The following is a 14748-nucleotide window of genomic DNA, read 5'->3' as shown; positions in this document are numbered from 1 at the left end:
CAGTGTTTTCTAGAAAATAATGAGTTTAGATAAACAAATCTCATCCTCATTATTCAACAATAATGTAATTATTATTTTCCTTTTATTTAGTTATATATTAGCTACATGAGATGTCGTGTTATTCTATAAAACCACCGTCTGGTGTGTTACAGGCTCCATCATCTTAATGGATACTTGCAGGTTGACTGAAATGTTATGGCTAATGTCACTCAACGATTTTCATCAATCTGTAGAAAATACTTGTCCAGTGCAACATTACTAAGTACTTGTACATAAGTACTTGTTTACCGATAAGATACATTATATTTTGTATTATTTTTAACCACAAGATGGAGCCAGAGCCATAGACTGTATCTTATTTTTGAATCACTGCTTGATTGCTTCAGTATTAGGCTACTTTTTGTTTCTCAGAAAGATTCAATAAAGATGCCTATTATAATACAAAATAACTGATTATGGCATCACCCTTTTTTATAACACAGTGCAATGTACACAGATACACAAATAATGGAAAAAGGTTGTTTATTGCAACACAAACAAAACTGAAAATGACCCTTGTATGAGTAAAAGGAAAATACTGCACCTTAAAATAAAATCAGATAAATTAATATATGTGGTAGGCTATGAGTAAATAGATTGAATAAATAGGTGCACAGATTGAAAGAGTGTTTATTACTTAAGCAGGAATGATATGCACGTCCAGGGACGGCTGACCCCAGATACCATTCAGTCACAAACTTTAAAACATACTTCTCAGTGCTATGTCTCTGTGAGGACAGTCATCCTCGCCTCTATACTGATAATCTGTATTTCTTAAAATGATCCTCACTTCTCTATTTGCAAGTGGCTGCATCCAAAGAGCTTCAAGTGCTTTTTTGGTTACATTTCTGACAGATTGAGGCGCACAAACACACAGACAATGCCAAAAAGGAAGAAAACTGATATTGAAATAAGGAGCAACATTGGAATACATTTTAAGGAAATTAATTGAAGCTTTGGAAAAGGGTCTGAAAGGAGTTTGCAGAGAAATTGCATGATCGGGATTTACAGATAGTGGTTTTGCGAGAGTGTGAGACAGGAGTCGAGCGGATAAGGCGAGGTGAAGGGAAAGAACCAAAAGAGATGGATCCTTTTAGCTTCATGGTGATTTTACTCTCATGTGTACAAAAATCCAAAGATGGTGTCATGACTTTCCCATGGAGCTGTTGATGGTCTTCGTGCATTATGGGTTGGAGAAGGATTTTGGTCGGGTTCATGGTCATCGCAGCATCACCAGGCAGACAGGCTAGGGGTTGTATCTCTGTGGTCGATGGACTGCACCTCCTAGCTGGGAGTGAGCGCGGGGCTGGGCTCTGTGCTGATGTTCACCAAACACTCGCTGGACTTGAGGCTGGCCAGGGACTTCGAGCTCGGTAAAGAGGCCAGAGAGCCACACAGACCCAGCATGGAGGGATTGTTGTCTTTCCCTACAGGGACAAAACAGAGAAAAATGCACAATCAAACTAAGCCTCTGATTGTGCATACTTCAAGCTGCCCACATGAAACCCCATGAACAGCCATCAAGCCCGCCTTTGTACAGTGATGTATGTGCATGTGCATGGGTGGCTGCCTCTGAAAGGCTTTTATGCAGCTGTGGAAGGAGCGCAAATATATTCCTACTTGAGCAGAAATGTTGCAACTCTACAACTGTGTTTTTAATACTGGAATACATAGTAAGTAAGTCAAATGTAGTTGTAATGTAGTTTGAGAAATACATACACAGACACACCTATATATACACACAAACCCAACTGAAATCGGTTTTAGATAGACAATTAAAAACTAAATATCTCACATTTGTAAATTGTTTCCAACTGTCAGATGAAGCCTACATGATGAATGTACAGCAGTAGCAGTAAAAAGGTCATTTTACCTGCTGAAGTCCAAGCAGCATCTCCATTCTGTCTCCCATCATTCCTCTGAGAGTCAGAGTTCAGACTCATTTCAGCAGAAAGCAGCTCCAAACTGTGGAAACTCCTCCTACATGGACAAAAAGATATAATCACAGCCCAAATACCTGATGGTCTGTACATTGATTGCATCTATAAACATCTGCTTATGAATGCTATGTGTGTTATTTCCCGATAGAGGTCTTATATATTTAGATTAATGAACTGACACCAGTTTACCTGCGGAAAAGCTTGACATCGCCATGGTTGTTTGGGATTGTGGACCACTGGTTGACCAGCGGGATGGAAAGATCTTTAGCCAGATGGGATGTATCACAGGGCATGAGGGCAGTGCTGCAGGACACACAGAGAGCAAATCATTCAGTTCAGAAGCAATAGCTTTCGTTTAGCAAGCAAATAGTATCTCAACGTCAAAAGGTGGTGGAAATAAAAGAAAAACACACAAAAGAATAGCTAAGGCCTGTTTTTTCACAGTTTCCCAGAGCACCTTACATATCCTTTATCTACAAACAGACCAACTTCTTTCCTTTTATCAAGGACTGCCACTTGAAATCAGATGTTAAACATGTGAAGTATTGCATAATTAACCAGCATAATCAAAAATCTGATCAGCGTTAACTTTCAGTTTCTTTTCATCTTCCTTATAGAAGAATGAGTTGTGTCATTAAGTAGGTCACTAGTGTTATTACACATTTTCTATTGAGGAACATTTTTTCATAAAAATAACAACTGAATGTAATCCAAACAGTGATGTGATCTGGAGCACATTTTTATATTTGGAGCTTGTTATTTAGGTAAATGTAGTCGAAGTTTGTGTGTTTCTCACAGTTGTGCCTGCAGCTCCAGCACAACCGCCTCCAGCTCCTTCTTCTCCTGCTGGCTCTGCACCGTCAGCTCCTCCACGTTGGCTCTCAGGTGCTTGTTCTCCGTCTCCACATTCTTCAGCTGAGACTCCCGCAGGCGCACCAGCTCCTCCAGGTAACCCTGCAACATGAAAATAAGGAGACGAGTTTGTGTGTGTAGAAGCACACAGTGGAAAATAACTATAAACAGCATTCATTTGGTTTTAACAGCTGTTGTTTCTCACCTTCTGGGCATAGACGATTTTAAACCTCTGCTCCATCTTGCGGCACTTATTGCTCCAGCTCTCCTCGTCGGTCACCAGAGGGATGTAGGGATGCTCGGGGACGCTCTCCTCACTGTTGCTGCTGTCCACACTGTGACGGTCGTCCTCATCACTCAGGTAGTCGTAGCTACACAGCACAGAGGCAACAGTTATGCAAAAGTGCACACAATGTGATGCATAAGCTGGAGTTACTGGATCAATCTCACCTCTGAGTGAACTTCAGGTAAGGTGTGTAGTCGATAACAGCTGAGGATTTCCCATCCAGAGTCTCCCCCTTTAAGCAAAAACTGCACAGAAACAGAGACAAATCCTATTTAACAAACCTGAAGGGTGTATATTATCATTAAATATCAATGTTTTTAAATATAGAATGGAGCCACAGTTTGGTTTTATATGTATACAGCAGTGGCGAACCGTCAGGGCCTTCAAGGTATTCAGAGAATACCCTGGAACACTCAGATAAAACAAACAAAAATAGATTTAATTATATAAATAAAATGTATATAAAATGACTAAATGAGAATCGTATCTGTGTTGTTGATCTGTAATATTACAGTGTTACGTTGATTTGTTTATCTTTCTCGGACCATGCACTAGCATTTCAGTGGTTTTGTGTTAGAAAAAAAAGCAACCAATCAGATCTTGTTCTGGGTCTCTGGGTAGAATATCCTTCAACCAAGGTATTCTATATCCTTGATAGAATTCCCTGGCCCTTATACTGAATGAGAGCGTACGTTTGGACTGACAGTTTGATCAACCAATCATATATTGATTTGTAGCCAATGGGCGTATTCTTTCAGAGTTTCCCTCGCTTCCAGGGTACTCTAGAAGGCCCGCTAGTTAACTGGCTCGAGAGAGACAGAGGATCTAGATGAATGCCACGAAGCAATTCATGCCGTTTTATTGTTTTTAACGTTGAAATGACAAGTGCAACAGGTGAAGATGAAGTTGTTGCGGAATTGTTGTGAGTACCCTTTTCAAGACGACAATTCAGTGAAAAGACAGATATTATAATGACGGAGGGCGTGTGTGTCTACAGAAGGTCCAGATGTGATAGACACGGTTCGCCACTGGCATACAGTGCATGTACAATGTAAGATATAATAACCCATTTTAGTACCTCAGCCAAGGGGGATTTGGTTTGTTTGTTGGTTTGTCAGCAGGATTGTGGAAAAGCTAACGGCCCACTTTTCGTGAACATTAAAGTATATTCAAATCATAAGGTGGATACATTCATTTTTTTTTTTCACTTAGGGAAACGCTCTGTGTGGAGGTCTGCACTCTGAAGTGAGCTTCTAGTAGTGCATAAATGTCAGACGTACTTTCCTTTACATAATTTAAACGGTAATATATTAAACATGAGAAAGTGCATACACATCATCAATGTATTATTCATGAAAACATACTACCTAATAATACCTTAACAGTTACTAAATTTAGGTGTAGAAATGTGGGGTACATGAGGTCAAAACATATTTCAAAAACAGTGAAATTATATTTATTTGATATATTTCTATAACATAATAAATAAACATGCTTTAACTTATTATTTCAGTATTATATGTTAAATTATACTCATAAAATAGAATATCCTTTACCCTAATGTATATTATATCTTGAAGACTCCTAACAATAATTCCTAATTATTGGGTTGAAATGAATGGAACAGGCAAGAAAAGGTTCAAAGACTAACCTAACTTAGGATACTTATAATAGCTTTCAAATATAAGCCACCTAACTTTGTCAATTTAAAGGAGCCAGGTGTGAACTGGTTCGTGTACTTTCATATTTAAAAATCAGAGTATGCAGTGTAGCTCTTTACCTGAAGTCAATGGCACTCAGTCCAATCAGCATGCCAGTCAGGACCTGCGCCTCTTCTCTCAGCATAATGGCTCCATCATCATAAAACCTCCTGTCAAGAGAAAGAGTGGTTTCATCTCAGAACTTTAGGATATAATAATGATAGCTGTGAAGCCTTTTACAGTTGTTGATGCTAAACATCTGTAGGAGCTGTGTAAGTGCCTCAAAGAAACGTAGGTCTTTGAATTAGACTGATTATCATGAACAGCCATAACCACCATGAAGCAGGTGTCACTTCAAGAAATGTATTGTTTTCCTTTTAAATAATGGATTATGACCTGGTTGTTCTTGTGTCCCTCAGAGCAGTGGACACATATTCAGACAGACGTTTCTCCATCAGCGCCACCCGAATCCATGCCCGCCCCTGTAAGACAACATCAAAAGTGAGTAGGAACAGATGGCTTTCTGAGCGGCTCTGTCTTGCAATAACCCACACACATACACACACAGTTCTGCATAAAGTGTCCTTGCCTTGGCTCGTGATGTGCTGATGTTTTCTATGTTTTCGATGCTGGCGATGCAGTTGTTCTGCACCTTGCCGCATGCCAGCCGGATATACTCCCAGAAACTTCGCTGTCCATCTGAGCTGAACCAGCTTCCTGAACCTGATACAAGATCACAACACAGCAATGAATCAAATCTGCTCTGAAAACATGAATGCCCCACATGTTTTAACTATTTTCATCATGACATGTTAATATACATTTGTCTCATGTTGGTTAGATTTTTCCATCCATTTCTGTGCCATATGTTACCTGCAGTGTTACCTTTGAAGCGGTGGCTGAGGATGTGCTCTAAAATGGCGGCAAAGTTAATAAACTCCTCGGAAGAGTCGTCTATGGGCTCTGCTGTGTACTTCTCTAGGAGAGTCTTTACAGAGAATCTGAAAAAGAAGCAGACAGAGAAAGAAGAATTAGAAAAACACAAGACGGAATGGAGAAAATATGCGAAATGAAGGATTTGGACTTTCTGTTGGTTGTGCGCTGCACTAGCGGTTAAACTGCAGCCTTTTACTGTACCAGAGCAGACAAATGTACTACTGTATTTGAATCCTTCAACAATAGCGGTGAGGAGTTTTTTTTTCTCTTTTCTTTTTTGGGAACCATGCCATCTTATTGCACTGAGGTCACCCCAATTGTCTTGTGTACTGCACAATGTACCCCTTCAGTGCATTGGCAGTGTTACCATGAAAACAATACAATTAACCCCCTGTCTTTTCAGCCTTTGTGCACGCTGTGCTTCCAGGTCCCCTTGGGTCTTGTCTCTCTGAGGGACCGACCAGCATCAAAGAATAATCCAATAAACCCCCCCCCCCCCCAATCTTTACATGGTGGTCTGATCTATCTAGGGCAGTCACAGCCACAGCTTAGGGTTTGTTTTCTACCCTGCTGCCACACAGGCAGTGGTGCAGCGTTCATGTTAGGAGCCAGCATTCAGGCACGGGCTCGGGCTGACGGCCGCTGCTTCTACAATGGGCAATACTAGCATCACCGAGGGCAAGACTGCCATGGCAGTGGGAAGCACCTCCATAGCCAGGGGAAAGACTACTGTAGCCATGGGCAACTCCTCCGTCTTCAGGGGAGTGACCACCACCTCCATGGGAGATTCCACCATCCAAAGGCAAAAGACGACGGTGGCTCTGGGACGGGCCAGCTTCAGCCGGGGAACCACAACCACCTCCTTCCGCAAAGCCTTGATGTCCAAGCGCAAGAACACCTAAATGGACAGGACCCCTGAAGCCAGGGCCAAGACACCCAAAGCAGCCAAGCCGTCCAAAAAAGACTCTAACAATGAGTGGAAAACCACATTCTTGTCAAGCAAGACCTCCTTCACCAAAGGCAGGGTTTCAATCCTGAGGACTAAGTACGCCATCTCCTGGGGTAATTCCTCGATCTCCTGGAGCAGAACCACCGTAAATTTGGGCAACACCATTGTAGCGGTGGGCAAAACCTCGGTCACACGAGGGGAGAACACCAGCTCTCTCGCTACTCTGACCTTCACCCATGGGACCAAGTCTGTGTCAGTGATTAAAACCACCCTCATCAGGGGCAAAGAAACGCACAGCAACATCTACTGGAATTTTCACACATGATTCCGCCCCACAGTTTAAAATCCAAGGATATTTCTATCTGCTCAGTTTTAGCAGGTCAGTAGTAAAAGTCAATAAAAAAAGAGTTGCTATGCTTATGTTCAGTGTGTGACATCATCTGTTACCTGTTGGCACAAGGTGCATTTGCAAGTAAGAAAGTGCTAAGGGAGTAGCAGAACTAATGGGTTTGCAATCAAGAGTGAGATTTTCCAAAGCCACGCTGAGTGTGTTATGCAAATGTAACAGCAAGAGATGTTGTTTTATGGTGTGTCTACTTGGCAGGGAGGGAAAATGTGTAACAGTCGTGTGGGATGTATGTGGTGAAGCACAAGAGAGTGTGTGTTTGTTTTTCATCAGCACTGTTCTCCTGTACATTGTGCATGTACAGTCATCAACTTGTCAACATCTTTGGTGCAAATGTAGTATTTTAACATTGGTTGTTAGCCTGCATTTTCATTACATAATTTTTCTCCAGAAAACACAGTTTTGAACTAGAAAAACTGTAATGTAACAATGCTCATAAAGTAACATTTTTAAACACTGCTTGGCTTGAGTGTTTTGTAAATAGATTTGCGTTTTTGTGGGATATATTCTATAACCTAAATGACATGTTAGAAATAAAAGACTCAAATGCTCTAATGAGTTGCAAACAGTTCAGTAAGGAAACAAATGGGTAGTAAACAGCATCTAAAGGGACCACACCCATATTTTAAATGGAGGGACAACATAAAAAAGGAAGGGTGTAATTAAAGCTTCAGCTTCACTTGGAGAACATGGAACATATTCATCCTTTCTCTTGTCAAATCGGTAACCGTGCCACTGATTTCACATATGGTATATACAGCCGTACACAGAGGCTATGTCCTACAATCAGAGGCTATAGGGAACAATGGCTCAGAAGAAAGTGATGTCACCACAGAGTGCCCCCGTTGCAACAATGTGTCCTTCAACCGTCCGGTGTCGTCGTGGAGATGGGACAATCACTCCACTGTCCCCGTCCCCCCAGATAGGCTGTGGCCACCTACGGCTGCCTCTGTCCATTCACAGGGACACATGGGTGGTATGTGGCCTTCCACAGCCCACGTTGATCATCTCAAGGAAGGCATTATGTGACACGGGGGTCGTGCTATCCACGCTTAGCATTCTGGTCTGCTCTGGACAGTAGCTGATGTTACTATTACCGCCGAGGGGCAGAGCGGGACGTGCTGCATGAGTGTGCGATGCTTTGCATCGAGTGAGCCCCAAAACCCGTCCTCGAATCTGGGTCAGGAAGACAAACCTCTCCTCAATGGGCAACACCAGCTTCACCGAGGGGAAGACGGCCTTAACCCTGGGCAACACCACCATAAAGAGGGGAAAGTCCAAGATTGCCATGGGGGGCTCCTCCATCACCAGGGGCAAGAGCACAACATCCCTGGGCACCTCCACCATCACCAGCGGGAAGACCAAGATCGCACTGGGGGGTGCCTCCTTCAGCAGGGGAAGCACCACCACCTCTTTTCGGAAAGCCCTCTTCCCGAAGCGCAAGACTCTCTAGATGAAAGGGGAGCTCATTGTGGGGTGGGGGGACTGGCTCAAAATGTCACAAGAAAGAAGAAAGAAGTATCAGAGAGAACATTTGGACATCACTTCAGAATCTGCACGGGGTCTGTTCCAATTGAGAGGCAAAACTGGAATACATTTACTTTTGGACCTTTGACTTGTTTAGAGCTAAGCCGGATTTATCAAGGGAACAGGTCAGTGGCATCTAAATTCTGTCTCATGATGATATCTGCATAACAAAGTGGGATGTTAGGATGTTATGTGCTGTATTCCACCATGACCCAAAAGGTACAAAAAAAGACATCCACTTAGGTGATGCCAGTTTGCTAGTCAGCACAAATATTGTGTGTTGAGGCAGAAATTCCCAATCATTGTCAATTGAAACTTCCTAAAGAGATATGTTCCTTTGAAATGACTTTGTCTTAAGGAATCCCATCACTAATGAAATTTTGTTCGATATGATTAAGTCTAAGATTGTATTATTTATTACGTCTAAAACTTAGGAAAAAGAGTGAAAAATATGGTCAAATCTGGTTATTTGTGCAGACTTCAAATCACAGAACATTTTAAGAAATCAAGCAAATTCCTCATTACGCAGAGGGCCAAGCCCTTGGAAAACCACCAAGTGCTCCCATAAGTTACCCATGCCCAGTATAAGCCTGTCATAAATGGCTGCATGTGTGTTGATACAATCACATTTTGAATCAGAATAGATGAAGGGTTAGGGTTAAAAACTGTTGCAAAAGGCCATTTCTAACCTGATAAGGCAGCAGCGTTATCTCAAGAGGAGCATTATAGCAACTTATTTCAAGTGAACTGAAGTCCTTTGATCTGAAGGGGGATTGCTGGCATTCCTCAAATGCAAATGGATGGAGTGGAATAGCATAATGTTCTTGGTACGATTTGACACTGAAAAACAACTGCAGGGCCTTCTGACAAGCTTCTTTTGTGCCCCCTCTCACTCAGCTTGGGCTGCAGCCAAGCCCACTCTCAGCTCTGTTGAAATGCTCTGTTGTTCTCCTCTCTCAACCCTCTACTGTACTTTCACAAGTGTGTTTGATCAGTAGCACCACCTAAGATAACCAAAACTGCATTTATCAGCAGTGAAACCTAATCTAAACACATAAGGCTTCACATTAACCCTCTCAGATTCCTTTTTCTTTCCCCTGACTCCTTTCTCTTTCTTTCTCTTCCTCTTCCTGTCTCTCTCTTTAGTCTTGGCATAACCAGCAGGATCAGATGACACAGGCAGACTCCTCACTGGCCGCAGCATTGTGTAACACCAGCCAGTGCTGTTGTTTATCGTCCTGGACTGTCGGGGGAGACGTCCTGTACTGGATCTGCACAGACAGCCACAATAAAGAATGCTGTGCGCTTTGATAAATATTAAGACCAGAAATTAGAAATAATGGTCCAATAAAAATAGTAAAGACTTAAAAATGCAACTTCAGCAGGGTGTGTCTCTCTCTCACCAGCCCCGTCTGTGAATTGGCGTCCAAGCAAAGTGTTTCATGGTCAGAGGAGGTGAATAGGGATTCATGTGCAGTGAGGACAGTGAGGGCATTGGGCGGGGAAGTGATGAGAGTGTAAAGCAGGTGTTTGTGGGTGAAATGAAGAGTAACAGGGTGTCACAGAGAAATTGCTGGTGGGAGAGAAGGCTGATCCTATGCTGAGATTAAAAAAATCGTCATACCTGCATATATTACTGCTGTAATTTCACATACTTGATGGTATAGTAAATAGGAAATATGGGAAGAATGCAAAAAGGCTGCACATAATCTGAACTTTAACACATAGTCATTCCAGACATGAAAATAGTTGTTTTTATTGTTTCTTTCAAATTAAACTGAGAGGGGGAATGTGGCACCTTTTACTTTTGTTTGGGATTTGCACAAGACATTTTGTTTTCCTCTCAGGCCACGCTCCCAGAAGGGCTCAAACCTTAGCAAATATGCAGCACATCGCCACCCTCCCTGTCCCTTTTGTTTACATAGAGCAGCAAAGGGATAACACCTTACATCAAACCTGTCAACTCTCACTCATCTTATCTATTTTTTCTCAGGTTCCCTGTGTCCACGGCAACACTGCTCCTCCTGTCATGGACCACTTAGCCAGACACAAGCAACAAAACAGTACATTTTAAATATATCACAGATCAACAAATCACCTTTAAACATATTGCCTTGTGATGTTAATCAATGTTTTGGCTCGGGTAAATAAACTATAGATGGATGGAAATTCCCAATGACTAAAGAGAAAGATTCAGCGCTGCCATGTTTACATAAACCTGTTGCTAGTGGCAACAGCAGAGACACTGCAGATCACAATGACACTGCTGTCACCATGGACATGATAAATATATCACAAGTCTTTCTAAAGTCATTAAGACAAAGCCCCTCTGATTTGTTCTGATGTGGTCAGGTATTAAACATTATTATAGCTAAAATCTTTAAGGTCAAAGTATAAAAAGTAAGTATTGTTCTGGTGAAAGCATTTGGATAAACTCAAAACGGCCTGAATATTCTGCTTAATAGACATTTTTAAATGTGTACACCTGACCTTGTTATTCTAAATTTTAAATATTTTTGTGTGTTTAAGTCTCTGAAACTGTTCCCTGTGGTGATGCAAATGTTTGATCAGGTTTTCCTTTATACACAAATGTCTATTGCTGTGCATATGTGTTTTTAAGATGACACTTGTCAACACAAGGCACTGAAACATTGAGCAGATCTCTGTGCCTGGTGCTGGTGACCCACATTATGCCAGATCATGTGAATACACTTTCTTTTTCTGATATGCCAGTTTGTTTTTGTTATGACTTCCATTAACAGACAGGGGAACATGTGACATTTCTGGACCCTAGACCTAAGCATAAACAGACCCCTTTTCTGAAGTTCCACAAAAAGACATATAACTATATCCAACGACTTGTTGGGAAATGTTAATCTCTGTGTGTGCCGATGGTATTTTAAACGTGTATGATGTGACACTGAAAGAAAAGAGGTCAGACTTTATATATACACAAACAATTATAAGGGGAAAATAAAGGCTTGGCCTGCACTAATCTAGCACTAACGTCAGCTCAGTTACTGTGGCCAGGCAGCAGTTAAAGCTGTGAAGGTAAATGTGTCTCAGCAGCAACACAGAGCCTGGATCCTGTATGCTGCACCAACAAGACGCCCAGTCTGCTTTAATGCACAGCTACTGCTGATTCAGGATCTCTCTCCTAAGAGACCGTACAAACAACCTTTGACTACTTGAATCATCTCTGACCAGAATGGCATCAAGAAGAAAAACATTTTGCTTTAAACAGGTCAGGAAGTACATGCAGATGCAGCGACACAGACACGCCTGGAAGAAGATGCCCTCCAACTGAACCTAATCAATGTCATGTAGTTCATTAGAAGATAGAAAGAAAATATAGTAAGCATTACTGATGGAAAGCTGTTTAAGATTTATTTATGTCTTGTCTTGTCTGTTTGTCTTTAAAAAGCCTAAATGATTAAACTGGTCTTAGTAGGGTCAGGCCAACCCGAAAACAACAATGTTTTTGTTCTCTTGCTAAACTTTCTCTGTTTTGTAAGTCAATTGTGATACTTTTCTTTCTTTGCAGGCTTGCTATGTGTTTCATTGTGTGTTTAGCTTTACTGTACCTGTCACTAAAATGCAGATAGGACCTTGGATAGAAAGGTACTGGAATAAAAACGCTTGATTGTTTGTCTATCTAAGTGTCTGGACTTTGTCTTTTTTAGTTTGTCACTATGTACATTCACTGTATATAAGAGACAAAAAAACAGAATGGAGGTAAGAGTGAGGTGTGGATGCATGATGTCATTTTGGCTCCACGCCTGCAAATTCTACACAAGTAATTATGTTCCAGTCTGACTAGAGTCAAGGTGGAAATCAACACCCATTTCGATGCAATAATACATTTGATAAGAGCATTATAAAAGGTATGAAAGTAAAAATGTAATTCCTACAAGGCTCTTGTGATATCACAAGACATTCAAATACTATTAAACATAATTATGGACAGACAGTTGTGTTGGTTGGCCAAAACTAGCTGTATGAAGACATTTTTCACAAATGTTATAGACGAATAACAGTAACACAAATTAGTTTTGTAGCAATATGAATTAAAGACAGTACTTTATAAAACACTGAGACAATAATAAGAAGCTTTTCATGACTACAGTTTATTTGTAGTTCACTTATCTGACATCAAAAGGGATATACTGAAAACAACAGCTACTCAGTATCCCTTTTGAGAATAATATATAACTTAGATTGAAATTGTTGGAATATCAATGCAAAACATTGATGTATGTATGCGTTTTGGACTAAAACACAGAAAACAATAAAAGATAATTACTAATAATATATCATTGAGTCCATCAGACACTATTTAGTTCATAGAAAGGATATTTTTTGAAATACTACAATACATTTTAAGCAAACTTTTCTCTATGAGCACATACAGGCAAAATGACACAAATGTAATAAAGAGATAAGAATGAAACACTTTAATTTTATTAATGTTACACGAAATAAACCAAATGTTTTTAGAATAGTTTTTTGGTAAGTGCTTTTATATTTCAACTGTATTGGGTACATTACATTCATGTCCTCTTGGCTCATGAACATTCTACATTTTAAGGAAGGTCAAAAAAGGATAGAAACTACTGACTTAGATCATCCCTCAGTATGATACACAACAGATGAGTTAAAATGTTAATCATACGCGAAAAAAGGAAAAACACGACACCAGTGTGGATGAATCCTCGTCACTGGCAGAGCAACATTTTAACACTAAATCAGAGGGATGTGATTTACATGAGCAACTGAACCTCTCATCAGGTGAGTTAAAGGACCTCTCAGCTCTCTGGTGCACATGAGTGTACATCCCTAGCCTTTCTGATCGCTGTATGAGACCGTGATTCTATGACTGCACATCACATCCATAAGCACGCACTGTAGTGTATAGGCTGATGGCTGGTGATGGGGGAGGAGTCCTTGCTCTGCTCCCAATGCCCTTGTCCCATTCAGACACACAACCTCACTGTGATGGAGGAGGAAACCTGCTATGAGGTCTGGTGTTACAGACAATATTAACCCACTAGTCTCATTGTTTATCCTTTACAGCTGTATCTATCAGTACAAACAGGAATCAAGCAGGTGTATCAACCTGTTAAACAAAGGTTTAAAAGAGATCCTGCATAAATGCTACATCAAAATATGGAATTTGGAGCAATAATACAACAAAGTGCATCCAGGAAAAGGCAAAGGAACACATTCAACATGAACTGAATACTGTAGGTCTACAAAAAGTGTGTGCAATGGCGGGGTATGTGAAGGTGAACATGCACCTGTCTCTGTTTCATCCTTAGCACTTCTAGAAATATGTCCATTTGCCCGCATTACTGTCCATCTAAATTGGGTCCCAGAAAAAAATGTACATCCCCCACTGTGGAGACATATTACAATTATGGATATGGTAGCATGCAAGTACTGGCTCTTGCAGATGATGCTGTAAATAGAGGGTGTCGTGATGTATACCTGCAAACAGTGATGAGGTTTTTCCGCTCCAAACCGACGCTCCGAGCAGACGCCTTTTTCGATGTCAGACCCATAGCCATTGCTGTGTGAATGCAGCCCGACTCCATCCAGCGGCGGCCCCGGGGCCTCTTCGGGATCCGTGCCCAGGCCAGGACCCCTCCCTCAGCGGGCCCAGTGTCCTACAAACACCCGCTGTCCTTTGCGGGGAGCCACGGATGCTGCAGCTGGAGGAGGAAGACGGGAGAGCGACGAACAGCGTGAAGGGAGAGGTGATCAAATGTACCAATTCCGGTCAAAACTTTCAAAATAAAATTGGCCTCAGGTTCTACTGTAGTGATACCTTTATTCCTATCTCTATTTCCGGTTGTATTCAGCGAGTGTCACGCACAGTTGGCACAGATGAGGAAAATGATGCCATCAAGTATTTTTTGTACTTGTGGTGAATGTTTTCCCATTCTATTGTGCATTTATGTGTGTTTCATTCAAGCAAACGCTACACAAAAACAAGTATTAAGAAATTAAAAAAATTAAATAGGCTATATAAGAACAAAAGTAAAGTAAATGGAGTCAATTTTCAAGACGGTGTGCGTTCTTTGAGAACAGAACAGTACATTTTTGTTTAATGT

At 41.2% G+C, this 14748-nt stretch overlaps 1 protein-coding gene and 1 long non-coding RNA gene across 3 annotated transcripts; one reads left to right on the top strand and one right to left on the bottom strand.

Moving 5' to 3' along the window:
- Positions 1 to 505: 505 nt before the first annotated feature.
- rundc3aa (RUN domain containing 3Aa) lies at positions 506 to 14405 on the bottom strand. 2 transcript variants are annotated; one of them, XM_079645803.1, is made up of 11 exons: positions 14123 to 14405; positions 5691 to 5818; positions 5407 to 5540; positions 5214 to 5299; positions 4898 to 4987; positions 3282 to 3362; positions 3037 to 3202; positions 2776 to 2933; positions 2169 to 2282; positions 1913 to 2019; positions 506 to 1466 (listed from the first exon to the last, which is right to left on the bottom strand). In XM_079645803.1, the coding sequence occupies exons 1-11, from the start codon at positions 14227 to 14229 to the stop codon at positions 1324 to 1326; spliced, it is 1314 nt and encodes a 437-aa protein (XP_079501929.1). In that variant the 5' UTR covers positions 14230 to 14405; the 3' UTR covers positions 506 to 1323. The 2 variants fall into 2 exon arrangements, with proteins under 2 accessions (XP_079501929.1, XP_079501930.1); XM_079645804.1 differs by having other exon boundaries at positions 5703 to 5818.
- On the top strand, positions 8562 to 12289 carry LOC307016625. Its single transcript, XR_013801857.1, has 2 exons — positions 8562 to 8760; positions 9782 to 12289. It is a non-coding gene; the product is annotated as an uncharacterized lncRNA (long non-coding RNA).
- Positions 14406 to 14748: the final 343 nt, after the last annotated feature.

Source organism: Notothenia rossii (assembly GCF_949606895.1).
Source record: "Notothenia rossii genome assembly, chromosome: 8".
In the NCBI taxonomy this organism is placed as follows: Eukaryota; Metazoa; Chordata; class Actinopteri; order Perciformes; family Nototheniidae; genus Notothenia; species Notothenia rossii.
Note: the sequence above shows the minus strand (reverse complement) of the source record. Positions and strands in the feature narration are given on the sequence as shown.